The sequence below is a fragment of the Gorilla gorilla genome, chromosome 11 (genome assembly GCF_029281585.2).
Source record: "Gorilla gorilla gorilla isolate KB3781 chromosome 11, NHGRI_mGorGor1-v2.1_pri, whole genome shotgun sequence".
Classification (NCBI taxonomy): Eukaryota; Metazoa; Chordata; class Mammalia; order Primates; family Hominidae; genus Gorilla; species Gorilla gorilla.
This window is the reverse complement of record NC_073235.2, coordinates 35,534,566-35,548,910: the sequence shown is the minus strand read 5'-3', so window position 1 is coordinate 35,548,910 and position 14,345 is coordinate 35,534,566. Positions and strand designations below refer to the sequence as shown.

Here is a 14,345-nt window from a genome sequence, read left to right as displayed (position 1 = left end):
TTGTGACTTCTTTGCACCGATTTTTTTTTTCACATAAGCTTAGTTTTTCTCATGCTCTCCCCAGGTCAGAAATGGTATTGTTGCCTTCTTGGGTTCATCCACCAAAGTTGTTCACCAAGGTAACTCCTAGTTAGGAGTTAAGACTCTTACTCATTTAAAACCATTTTCCTGAATATCAATAAGGTCAAGTAGAAAGAGGCTGCTGTATTTAGAGTCAGTAAAAATGATTTCATCCAAACTCCCTATCCAACTAACCATGATCTCTTAAGCAAACCATCTAACCTTTCTGTACCTTAGGTTTCTCATCTACCAAATAGATAGAATGATTTTTTAAAAGTAAATTATAATGATGAACAGATGAGACAGTTCTTTGTTGAGTTAAAAGTACTATTAAATTGAGTTATTATTAATAACATAAGATTTGTGAAAATATAGGGAACAGCTTCTGCTTTCTCAGCTGGATACATGCAGAGGTGGCTTGTATAAATGTGTGGTCACAAATCATTTTTAGAGTACTCCTAACCAGCGCCCACCATCTTCCTGAAAACCCAAATGAGTCCTTGTGCCATCCTCTGTAAAGGCAGAATTTCTCCAATTAATAATCTAGGTCTGGCCTGTCCCAGTTGTCTGCAGTTTCCTCACTCTGCTACTGAGTAGTTACGTGCCATATTAGAAAGGTGGCATTTTGAACTGTCCTGTCCTGCTTACTGCAATGGGCTTCCTACATCAGCGGATTCACTGGTCTCCTAGAGCCCTTAACTTGTCATACGAGAAGCCCTTAGTAAGAGGGAGAAGCTGGATCAGCCTGCTTTTCTTCACAGTTCTCTTCAACCAGTGTCATACTGAGTCACTCAAATACATGCTTCAAGATGGGCCTGGAAAAGATAACCAGTTCAGGTTCTGGACAGAGAGCATCGTGTTCAGGGCATTGAGTTCAGGCTTCTTGCTCCCAGAGTTTGGGTCTATGAATCTTCATGGTGGGCCCCAATGACAAGGTCATCCAGACACAGTCTGAACATACAGGATGAGTGTCTGGCATAGAGTAACTACTTCACACTTTAAAAAATGAATTAGCAAAGGATTCATACAATAATATCTAGTGAGTATGTATTTTATCTACAATTGAGAGAGATACATTAGAAATACATGGCATAGTCCTATACCAAATGTTGTCATTTATTCCAGAAGATAAGACCTGCATATACAAAATATTTGAGCATTAAAGTGAAGGATTTTTAAGTGATAGAGTAAATGGTTTGAAGTATAGGGCTATAAGAATTCAAAGAAGCAGGAGATCAATGAGGAGATATCTTAGGAAGTGAAACTTAAGGTAAATTTGAAAAGAGGGATGAAATATAGGAAGATGAAATGGAGGGGGCATTCTAAGAAGTATCACCAGCATAAGCAAATGTCTGGAAATGGGAATGGGTGTGTTTCCTTTACTCTTTACTTTGGGGTAATGGGGAATCACTGGAGGTACACATTTAAAACAAAACAAGATTATAACATGTAATATATATTATAATTTGTAGAAACACACATGTGTATAAAGAGGTATGTGTAAAGATGTTGATTGTTTGGAATAACAAAAATTTTGAAGTAATTTAAATTTCATAAGTAGGGGAATGCTTAAGTAACTTACATTCTCAACATGACATACTAGGAAGCACATTCATGTGCCACATAATGATGTTTGGTCAACTGTGGACTGGATGCAAAACTGTGGTCTCTTAAAACTATAATGGAGCTGAAAAATTCCTGTTGGCTGGTGACATCCTGATGACCCTGACCCTGCGTAGGCCTAGTCTAATGTGTTTGTTTGTGCCTTAGTTTTTAATAAAATAATGTAAAAAAACATTGTTTTTTTTTTTTGAGACAGAGTTTTGTTCTTGTCGCCCAGGCTGGAGTGCAGTGGCACAATCTCAGCTCACTGCAACCTCTGCCTCCCGGGTTCAAGCGATTCTTGTGCCTCAGCCTCCAGAGTAGCTGGATTACAGGCACCTGCCACCACACCCAGCTAATTTTTGTATTTTTATTAAAGATGGGTTTTCATTATGTTGGCCAGGCTGCTCTTGAACTCCTGACCTCAGGTGATCCACCCACGTCAGCCTCCCAAAATGTTGGGATTATAGGGGTGACCCACCATGCCCAGCCAAAAATGTTTTTTGTTTGTTTGTTTTCAGATAGAGTCTCTGTCGCCCAGGCTGGAGTGCAGTGGTGTGATCCTGGCTCACTGCAACCTCTGCCTTCCAGGTTCAAGCGATTCTCCTCTCTCAGCCTCCCGAGTAGCTGGGATTACAAGAGTTTGCCACCACACCCAGCTAATTTTTGTATTTTTAGTGGAGATGGGGTTTCACCATATTGGTCAGGCTAGCTTCAAACTCCTGACCTCAGGTGACCCACCCACCTCAGCCTCCCAAAGTGCTGAGATTACAGGCATGAGCCACCGTGCCCAGCCAAAAAATGTTTTTTAAAACAATTTTTAAAAACTTATATACTAAGGACATACAGAAAATATTTTTATATAACTTATACATGTTTATGTTTTAAGATAAATGTCATTACAAGCATCGAGTTTTTTAAAAATTTAAAAGTTTATAAAGTAAAAATTATAGTAAGCTAAGGTTTATTATTGAAGAAAGAAAAATATTTTTATAGATTTAGTGCAGTGTAAGTTTGCAGTGTTTAGAGTGTACAGTGTTCACAGTGTACAGTAGTGTCCTGGCCTTCACATTCACTCACTCCTCACTCACTGACTCACCCAGAGCAACTTCCAGTCCTGTGAGCTCCATTCGTGGCAAGTGGCCTATACAGGTGTACCATTTTAAGTCTTTTATATGGTATTTTTCCTGTACCTTTTCTATATTTAGGTATGTTTAGATACAAAAATACTATTGTTTTATAATTTTTCTACAGTGCTCAGGACATTAACATGTTATACAGGTTTGTAGCCTAGGAGCAATAGGTAATACCATATAGCCTAGTTGTGTAGTAGGCTATCCCATCTGGGTTTATATAAGTACACTCTATGCTGTTTGCAAAATGACAAAATCACCTAATGATGCATTTCAACATTTCTCAGAACGTATTCCTGTTATGAAGCAATGCATGACTGTAGTTGAGAAGAATGAAGTAAATCTTTACGTGCTGTCATAGAAAGACCATCACAGAAAGACCTGACAGTAGATTAATGGGAAGAATGCATTCCAATAATATGTGTTAACTTTGAAAATTGGTGTATAAAAATGAAAGTGGTTTTTTGGGAAGATTGATGTAGTGATACTGTATCAAATTAAAAAGAAGTGATTGGAAATGAAGAGGGATATTGGGAGATAGGTGCATGAGTTTAGATGTCCAAGTATAAAGAGGGGGACCTGAATGGTAGAGAAAGAGAATGTAGAGGCATCCCAAAGAATGGTTGCAAAGGACTTCATGACAGATAATTAATAGAAGATGAAGTAGAGAGAAAAGAGATTTCCAGGTTGAAGCTTGGGAAATACGCATAGAAGAGTGATTTCTACAACTCGAGTGGATCCGTGTTAATTAGAAACCTTCTTTAAGAAATTCTTAATATTTTTGTTTCTCAGGATGGAAGAAACAGTACGAAATCTATTGCAGAGTCAAGGATCTCCAGAGCAGAAAAAAGAAGAAACTGTTAATATAATGGTCTATCAGGTACACCATGTTTATTATTCTTGGCTGGGTACTGGTCTGCTTGTTTTTCTTGTATTTCTCTAGGTTTGTCCTCTCTAACCCAGAGATAAATAAAAGGTGTGTTCCAGACCCCAGTGCTAAGAGCCACCTAGTCACCTCTGTTTTGAGGAATCATACACGTTTATTCAATTCATTCATTTCATAAACTCCTGCTGTGAAACAGAGTGTAGATTTGATTCTAGAAGATGCAAAAAATAAGTTTGTGGTGAATGAGAGAGATTTGTATAGGCATTGCAGTACTCTGTGGCCAGGACTAAAAGAAAGGTGTGTACAACATTCTCTGGGAGCACAGGAGAGAGAATGAATGCCTCATCCTGGCTGAGGAGGTAAGGAATAAATACTTGCCAGAGGTGTGACATTTAAGGTGGGCCTGTGGAATAGAGAACTCCATGAAGGGCATTCCAGGTAGAAGGGACACCTGGGTAAAGGTGCAGTGGTGTGAATCTTCACAGCAGGCTTGTGGAGAATAAGCATCTCCAGATAATTAAGTAATAACCTGGAAATAACAAGTTACAGTGAGACTGAGAGTACAGGGAAGAGCTGGATGGGGTCTGGCCTTGCACCTCAGGCAACAAGGAGTCTAAAGAGGTCCAAAGAGAGTAAGCAGTCAGTGAAATAACAGGTCTTTGTCTTCTTCTGATAGCCCTTATCCCACTGTCCTTTAACACCAGCAAAGCTGCCAGGCCAGGAAGCAGGACATCTAATCTGAGTATGGTCCAGATTGCCTATACAGATGAGAAGGCTGTGGTATGGTGGAAAAGGGAAATACAATAGAAACAGCACAGACTCTGTATATAGATAAATTTGGGACTTCCACTGAAAATCACTTCAAATCACAAATAGAGACCCATCATCCACTGCACAACTATGTATGAAAAGCTTTAAAAAGCAAGGACATTGGTGGAAATGTGAGGTCATCACTGGGCAGCCCTAGGTTTTTGCTGGCTAAAAAGCCAGTGGGTTTGAGAAAGCAAGCATAGGAACCCAGCTGATTAGCATAATGTGGCATTAGCTTACCTGAATTTGTGGGCTCTGCAACCCAACTGGTTGTGAAAAGGGATTGGGAGGAATATGTTAATACAAGTAAAAGTATCAAAGTAAGTTAAGAAATCTGGCCATAGTTAACCTTAAGAGGCTGTATCCTAAATTGTTTACCCTTGAAATCTACACAGGGCTACTTCAAGAAGGTAGTAAGAATTCTTTCCCATGTGCAGTGAATATAATGCAAACAGTTGACTTAAGCTACCTCAGAAGAAATTAAAGTTAGCTTCATAGAGACAGTGGAAAAATCACTAAGATCAATTTCTAGGGAAAGGGCTTAGATTCTTCTTGAGAGGGCGGTCTTGACAAAGGGAATGCATGCTCAGCGTTTCCTGATATGTGGCCACCTAAAGAAAGGGAAAAAAATTTTAGTCCTCCTAGCTCTGAATTCTTCGTAGATATTATAACTGCTTTGGTACAAAGTTGAGGTGTAAGTAAAAAATGCGACTCAATTCTGCATTGAATGGTTCGATGCAGCCTAAAAGGGTCATATGAATCTGTGAAGTAAATTGTTTGTTCCCCATCACATGTAACACCTGGCTTCATTAAAACTAAATAATCAGGCATCACTCTTGGGCTACATCTGATTTCTTCATGGTGGATGTCTTTCATTCAGATTCATATTTTCTTTTGCTTATTCTCTTCTGAGCTCTTAAACAATTATTAGCCAAATCTGTCGTGTAGACACTTAACATCATCAGCAGCATTCATTTTGCGAGACGGAAAGCTGCTTAGAAAAACAGATATGCTTTAAGAAACGTGTTTTAAAACTATTACCTCTCCATAACCCAGTCTATTCGTTTTAGGAAATGAACTCTTCCCTGTAGGGAGAAGACAGTCATTAACTTGAATTAATGTCACATGATAGGGATGTTTCAGTCATTCCTTTAATTGGCCTCAGGCTCCTTATCTATAAAATGGGAAAGGGAGGTGGGTTACATGAACTGTAAAGGTCACTGTGCATTTAACAAACACTTACTGAACTTCTCATATGCACTAGGGACAGCCTTGTACCCTGGGCATTCAAGAAACGAGAAAAGAGAGAAGGGCACGTGATGCTGGGTGGCGCCAAGTTCCGGGAGATCCCCTTCATCTCACAAATTCTATTTTTCTAAATAAGGCTAATAGCGGCAAAATAGTTTATGCAAGATGTATACGTGGTGATACTAGTGGAGCACATAGTTAACACCTCCCTGTGGCCAAATTCTGCGTTTCAGGCAAGAGCTGGGAAATTTATTGCTTCATAATATGGGGTGTCATTAGCACACCTGTCTCAGATTTTCCAACTTGCAAGATTTCTCTGAAAGGAGCCAGAGGCCCATGTAAAGCTTAGGCCCCTGGGAAAGCTGGAGTTACTTTCATTTTCCACTGTGGTGGCAGTGTTTGTTCTGAGTCTTTTATCATTGAGCTAATATAATAATAGCAGAGTAATAGCTTTCTGTGTTCCAGGCCCCTGCTAATTGCTTTGCATGCATTAAAGGTAGTCATATTTTGTTCAGGGGGTGTGTTCCCAAAGACCTTTCATAATTTGTTGCTTGTGTAATTTATAGCTTGCATAATTCAACATGGATTCTCTCAAAGGACAATGGGTGTTTTCTGTTCAGCGACTGAGATGGTCCCACTATGTGGTAATCAGAGGTTTACAATTTACCAGCTTTGCCATTCCTGACCTTTTTTTAATTGGGGAATTTGCATGATTTCAAGTTTTGTGCATGAAGTGACATTAATAACATTTTCATGTGACCACAATTTCAAATTTACCTAGTTCAGAGCCCCATCAAATGTGACTAGACTGTAGCTCATTCAGTCTCCACAACAATTTTGTGCAGGAGGTGCTGTCACTATCCCTATCTTACAGATGTGGACATAGGCTCAGAGAGGCGAGTGCTTGCCTGAGGATGTACAATGAAGAAGTAGCCTAGAAGGGTTTTGAACCCTGGTCAGTCTGATTCCACAGCATTAGCTCTTATGCTGAGGACTTCCAGAGAGATTACACTATAGGCCCCAAGTTAAATGATAGGTCTGCTTATTATCTATGCTGAGATCTGAACCTGGGCCTTTCTGCTTTCTATCTAGAGCTCTTTCCATTAATTCCTCTATTCATTTGCTCAGTCATTCATTCCAATGCCAGTTATTCATGTACTTTCTTATCTAAGTGTATTAGTTTCCTATTGCTGCTGTAACAAACTTGGTGGCTTAACACAATTCATTCTCTTATAATTCTGAAAGTCAGAAGTCCAAAATAACAGTATTGGTCAGGCTGCATTCTTTCTGGAGGCCTCCAGGGAAAATTGCTTCTTTGCTTTTTCCAGAATCTAGCATTCCTTAGCTTGTGGCCCTTGCCTCTATCTTTCCAGTCCATCTCTCCAACCTCTTATTTCATCATCACATCTCATTGTCCTCTCTAGGGTCCCTCTTATAAGGACCCTGTGATGATATGGAGCCCAACTGGATAATTCAGGATAATTTCCTCATCTTGAGATCCTGAAGTTGATCAAATCTGCAAAAGTCCCTTTTGCAAAATAAGGTAGCATGTGCTCTCAGATTTCAGGGACTAGGATGTGGACATGTTTTGGGGATAGATATTATTCTGTCACACTAAGCAGCACATGTTAACAGGCTGGAAGTACCCAGAAGATATTGGTCTAAGTACCAGAGATGCAAAGATGCCTGACACAGGTCTTTTCCTGAAATGCTCAGTTTATAGGATGCTCGGGAGTGAGGAAGGCAGGTAGATAATCATATATATTCAACAATGTAATAGAAGCCAAAATAAAGCTTGCACACATTCTGAGGGCACAAAGGAATGTGCCATGAAACCCACTGTTCTCCTTGGAGACTCTGCTTCCTAACTCAGGCCTATTTTTAATAATCCACTTCTCTTTTAGTCTCTTTTGTCTCTTGAAATGGACATGAGAGTCATGAGCTTTCTCATGAGTTCCACGGCCTGCCTTTCTCAGAGCATCTTGTGTTCCCAGTGTTCTGGGACCATGTCTCATTGTCAGGGCACATATGCTTGGTGCTTTACAGTTTGCAAAGCACTTATGGAACATGGATCTCAATGCTTGGTGCTTTACAGTTTGCAAAGCACTTACACAACGTGGATCTTATTTCTTTCTTCCAATAGCCACTAAAGGAGATATTTTCAGGCTCATTTTATGACAAAGCTCGTAGAGGTCTCAAATCTTCAGGGACTGGGATGTGGGTATCTTTTGAGGATGAACTCGCAAATGCCAAGTGGTAGAACTAGAAATTAATCACAGATTTTCCATATGAAGTTAAACTGAGCAGTTATCTGTGGAATATTTTGATGGTGTGGTGGAAAGTAGGCATAGTCTAAAATCTCAGGTCACAAAGTCACTGTCTCAAAATATTTTAAAAATCCAATAATAAAGTAAACTGAGATATATTAACAAGCTATAAAATGTTCGATTCTCATTTCCCCTGAGGAAGTGACAAGCATATGAGTCATAGAAATATTGTCATACGTACAGGGAAGGTGACATATGCCCCTAGGATAGACTCATTTCATTAGGGAGAAGGGAAGACCTGAAAAGATTAACTTTAGGGAGCTCAAGGAAGGAAAAGCACCTCCCAGGTCCCCACTGCTTTGTCTTTCCAGCTCATTCTCTCTAGGTGTTTTAGGATTTCATATGTGTCATGTTTCATATTTGTGTCACTCACACCACCATTTCATTTAATTAAGTAAATTAGGGAACTTACGTTAGAAAAAAATTACAATTAGACATGAAAGGGGACAATTAAGCATAAAGAAAATAGAACAACCCATTGCAGAGGGGCGTCATTCCATCACATTCATCTGCCAAAATATTTAAACACGGACAGCCTGAGTAAGATGCAAATAGTCACAGAACTAATGAAGGGTTACCCCCTTTACAGGGCTCCTATGTCCATAGCTACCTTCTGCACTTCTTCATTGTAGCCGCCATGCTTCCTCTTGTTCCTACTTTTCTGTATGGAATATGAATTGAATCACGTTAGCTAACTCATTTAGAAAGAAGGTGAATGGACAAGTGGAAATGGTAACTGGGGGGAAAAGGACCCAACTATGGATACAGCTTCTGCCACTACCAAGACTTACGGCCTCAGATGGTCACTTAAAGTCTCTGGGTTCTTTGTTTTTCATATTTTAAAAGAAGCGAATTTAGAGTCACCAATTAATCTAAATAGCTAAAGTAGGCCAGATATGAGAAAAATCAAGCACCCTCTAGGGGATTGCATTCCTTTTTTTCACTTTTGATAAAGAAATAAATACAGAGCACTTTTGTCATTTGTTTTTTATTACTAGGCAAAAGCCTTGCTTCCGAAAGCGATGCCATAGCAACCCACACCTGATTTAATGCCAGAGAAACAGGAGGGACTGGTGGGGCCTATGGCAGGCTGGAGAGCCTCTGTCTGCACTAAGGGAAGCAGCCACAGCTCAGTGGCAGCAGATTCAGACAACCCAGAAACACACCAGTGCAGAAAGATAGCCACATGTTTCAAGAAGATACAATTTCAAGTTTTATGGGAAATCTCTTAGTCTGTAAGTGATGGCTTTTTTTTTTTTTTTCTTTTTTAGGCAAAGTCTTGCTCTGTAGCCACACTGTAGTGCAGTGGCACCATCTTGGCTCACTGCAACCTCTGCCTCCTGGGTTCAAACAATTCCCCTGCCTCAGCCTCCCAAGTAGCTGGGCCTACAGTCGTGTGCCACCACGCTCAGTTAATTTTTTATATTTAAGTAGAGACAGGTTTTACCATGTTGGCCATGATGGTCTCGATCTCCTGACCTCGTGATCTGCCCACCTCGGCCTCCCAAAGTGCTGGGATTATGTATGTAGAATGATTGAAACATGTGCTAAACCAAGCGAAACCCTTAGAACAGAACAATAACTTCAAGGGTTTCCTCTTGCTCTTAGAACGCTGGGATTTTGGCACTACTCTTCCCAATGCTATAAGGCCTGGACTACATGAGGTATAGCACAGACCACTTATCTGACCTAATTAATACTATCTAACACTTACTGAGCACCTGCAGTGTACCAGTCACTATGCTGCTGATCATTCTACGGGTATGAACTCACTGAATTTTCATAAAACACTTTGAAAGAGTTACTGTAATTTCATCTATTTTACAGAAGAGGAAACTGAGGCACAGAGAAATTAAATGGCTGGCCCAAAGTTACACATTACCAGTGTTAGGTCACTCGACATCCTTTGCACCCTTTTAATTAGCTGGGTAGACTGCCATAAAAATGGAGTGCTTGGTGAGTCATTGCCCCAGTGGAGAGCATAGAGAGGTTAAGTATAGTGATCAGCAAAATTTCAGTGATGTCCAAGTTTTTGGTTCTCTCTACCTCTTTATCCCACCTTCTTAAAGAGCCCTGAGCTGTTGTGTTTTCTGGGCCCAGCTCTATTCTTTCCAAAGATGGTCTTTTTTTTCAGTCATTGATCCCTTAGTCTGTATCTAGAGCAATGTAGTATGTTTCCAAGTTATTTCCATTTAAAGTGATCTAAATGAACATCATAATTACTTTTTCCTTAAATAATTCTTTAAACATACTCTTAGACGTAATTAAGCATGGGGAAAGAGACCCTTTTCCAGTTATCCCTAAGTTTATCAATCATGAAATATATATCCAGTTCCTTTTATGGTATGTGGAAAGCACATGACGGCCTGAGACCTTCCTGACTGAAGCCCAAGACTTGCCTGGCAGAGATATTATTCCACAGACTATAATTCTTAACAGAGGTGGCAGGAAGTTTTTGACTTTGAACTTTACCTTTGTTGTGCCAGACCCCTATTAACTTCAGTAGGGATAGCACCATGTTCGAGAAGCCAAAGAAGACACCCAGAGCCAGTGGAGGACACACGGTTTATTGAGGGAACTTACATACAGGGTGGTCTAGTGGCTGCAGGCTGGACAGGAGAACCACAACTGCTTGCAAAAAGCATGCAGTTTATATAGCATTTTCACTTAGCACCCTCCGCCTAGCAACCTCCACCTGGCAACTTTCATTTAACCCAAAACAGAGGGCCTCGATCACCTGTCCAGCCTGTGTTCCATAGGATGGGTCCTGGGTTCTGATGTTCCTCATTGATAAGGAATGAATCCCTGGATTGTCCACTCCTGGATTCATAAGCTTGGAACTCCAAACACACATTCCTCTTACACCCTAGGGTCATTCTCAGGGTATGCTTAAGTTATTGCTGTCAGGTTTGTCTGCCATACAACTTCCTTCTTTCCTTGTAATGATTTAAGTATACTTTAAGCAAACTCCAAAATTTAAATACACTGGAGAGAAAAGTTAGGGTTGAAAAATTATATTATTAAACTATCAATTATAAAAGATATCTTTTTTAAAAGAAATCTCCTTTAAATAGCAATATCTTTAGTATAAAATGTAAATTTGCCAAATTTCTAACATAATAGATTTTATTTTCATGAACATATGTACACACAAGGCAAAATTGAAGTGTTTGTGGTTTTCAAGAACTGGAAAGTTCCTGACTAGTTCATCTCAGCCCTGACTGAGTATCAGAATCACCTGAGGGACTTGCATCAGAATCTGCTATATGGGCATCTCCTTAAATCTACTGAGTTCAAGTGATGCGGGCTGGTACTCTGCTTGGTTTTGTTGTTTCCAGGTTTGACAGATCATTTTGATTCCTCTTGTCCGTAGATCTGTGCTAGGAACCAGTGAGGTACATCAACACCTATTCATTTCACCATAACCTTTTCCCTCATTATGAAAAGGTTAAAATAGAGTTGAAGTGAAGTTCACAGCCCAAAGTCTCACTCCAGCACATGCTATATTCATCTATACTGATTTTTACACGCACAACACCTGTTTCAGTAAGTACCCTGGAAGTTAATCAGCGAAGATAAGTGAACTCTTAAGAGAGCTCAATTGTAATTTACAGTTCTTTAGAAAGTGCTTCCTTTCTCTTTCCTTATTTTTTTTTTTTAAGCCTTAACAAAATGTGGTAAACAACTGTAAATATGTAGATCGGCAGTGAGTACATTGAGTGACTGAGTGCACACCGGCTGGGAAAAGAAATCTAAAATTCTGTTTGTTGATAGAGTGGCTAAGTCTTTGCACAGTTATTTATAACATTTTAATACACAATAGGGTTATGAAGTATTTTTATTGAGAGCTTTTATTTATGTCTGTGGCCTATAATCTTGAGAAGTCTCAAGGGTTTTTGATTCTGCTTTAAGCAATTGGTCTTTTCTATGAATTGTTATGAACTTCGAATAGCTGCTGAAGTGGGTGATGGTGGTAATGGGAGTATTTTTATTGTGTGTTAAGATTTAAAGGGCTGAAACTCTTCCTTGAGGAAGCAGATTTCTTTCTTCCTCTTTTGTTTTAAGTGGCATCCACTGTTCATATAACAATTTCAGATACAGAAGGTGGAATTTCTCATAACCAATGTGTGTGCTTAGATTCAGGTCAGTCAAAAATAATGTCTTTCAAACAAGATGAATCTTCCTTTTCTCTTTGAAATTATTCTATAAGGTGAATTTTTTTTATTCTACATCCTACAGAAATATTTCCCAGATATCCAGAAGTTTTCAAAACAGTTTCATTTGAGAGCACCTGCTGGCTGGCACACTAACTAAAAAGTATTTGTCTCGTACATCCAAAGTCATGTTAAATACTTTGAAAGGAATAGAAGAGTTTTAAATAACATCACTAAGAGTTGAAATAGATATGTACATTCTTCTCCGGAATTTAAAATCCCTGGTTTAATGGGTTCTGACTCTACTTTCTTGTTCTCAATTTCTACCTAAATTCTGTGCTCAGACACGAATGCTTTTCCTATTAGACGTTTTGACCCTGAACCGAGTTCTTAACCAAGTAAAAGCAGAATATGGTCTCTCTGTTAAAACAAATATAACCTGTGAATAAAATGGTGCCCTGGAAAAGCACCTTCTCTTACTACAGGTGAGCTGGTTATTGCCAATGTATGTACCCGCTGTTTCCCCAGCTCATCTCAGCAGAGAGCCAGCCTTTATTTTGAATACCCAATATTGTTTCAGGTCAGGAGGTTCTGTGGCTACCATCCAAAAGATGTTGCCCTTTAGTAAGTGTGCAGCTTGAGCAAATACTTGGGGCATTCTAGATCATTAACCAGGCATATCAGTTATTTCCTGGTCTAAGAAACAAATGAATTTGAACAGAGCAAAATCACGATGATATCAGTCCTTGAACTTTGACCTTACTTTTATTCACTTGAGGCTAAAAAACTGTCTATTGTTTTTTTAGAACTTAGCTTATTAATGCTTTGTGAAATGGAGAGAAAATAGGCTGTGACAGGAAATATAGTTTTGGAATGAGGAAATAGTTAAGAAAGAAGTGGAACAGGCCTGCTGAAAAAAAACATACACTTTCATTACTGAGATCTCTGCTATACGGTAACCTTTTAGCTATATTGTCCTTATTGATTTTGTCTGCACGGCGAGCACAACATGGCAATGAAGAGAAATTGCCAGGTGTGGGGTGAAAGGAAAATGGTCTGGCCAGGGGTCTGCTGTTGGCATTTAAGCCATTGCAAGATTCAGGTGTTAATTGGCCTGACAGGCATATCTGAGGAGGCAGAACCACAACCTTTGTGGCTTAGAAGCTTGTTCCTCGGCCCTCTGGAGCAGTTTCTGGGTCTAGAAAGGTGGCCATCTTCCCCTTTACAGCATTCGGTTGTAAGACAAGGGATTGGGCTGTGATGGATTGGGGTTCACAACTCACCTGGGCCTCAACCCAGAACAATTCCATAGAGTCTCCAGCAGCTGAGACTGGGCCTTAGTATGGTTAAACATTTTCACCAGGTGATGCAAATACCATTGCTATGATTGTGAGTGTCAGTCAACTCCATGATCTTGAAGATCTTTTCTGGACAGCTCAACTCTATGAGGAAGGGCACAGGGAGAAGATTCTTTTGTTAAGAGAGAGAGAGGGTCTCACTATGTTGCTCTGGCTGGTCTCGAACTCTTGGTCTGAAGCAGTCCTGCTGCCTCAGCCTCCAACCTCACTGGGATTCCAGGTGTGAGCCACCATGCTTAGTTTTCTATAGAATATTCTTAAGGAAGTTTGACTTACAGGTCATGGGAGAATGTGGATGCTCAATGGAAGTTCAAAGGGTGTTTCTTCTTCCACTAATAATTATTTGCTGTGGCCTGGGAGGGGAAGGGCTATCTAATCCTAAATCACTTTAGGCATGTGCCAGCTGTGAAACTATCCAGAGGTACCCCCTGCACAGGACTTTGTCAGCTCCTAGGCCCTGAAAGGGTGGAGATAGTAGAGAAGTCTATTGAAGTTGCCCCCCTCCTCCCGACTCCCATGTCAGTCTGTCAGCCATCCATTCAAACACAGAGGCAAACAATACTGAGTATTTCTTCTTTTCTCCATGCAATAGCTAGATTAACATAGGGAAGAAATAATCTGATGAAAGGGAAATTGTAGACCATTTTTTAAATGAGTACCTCAATAGATGCAGGAAAAGCTTTCAATAATATCCCTCATGATTAAAACAAAAACCCTGAATTAACTAGGCATTGAAGGAACATACCTCAACATAATAAGAGCCATCT

The 14,345-nt window shown here is 39.8% G+C and overlaps 1 protein-coding gene across 7 annotated transcripts in view; it reads left to right on the top strand.

The window, feature by feature from the left end:
- The window catches only part of NCKAP5 (NCK associated protein 5), a 990,571-nt gene that overhangs the window by 667,587 nt on the left and 308,639 nt on the right, over positions 1–14,345 (top strand). For all 7 annotated transcript variants that reach the window (XM_063694774.1, XM_063694773.1, XM_063694772.1 and 4 more), the window contains one exon: positions 3,588–3,675. In XM_063694774.1, the coding sequence (XP_063550844.1) occupies positions 3,588–3,675 (88 nt within the window). The remainder of the gene's footprint in view (positions 1–3,587; positions 3,676–14,345) is intronic.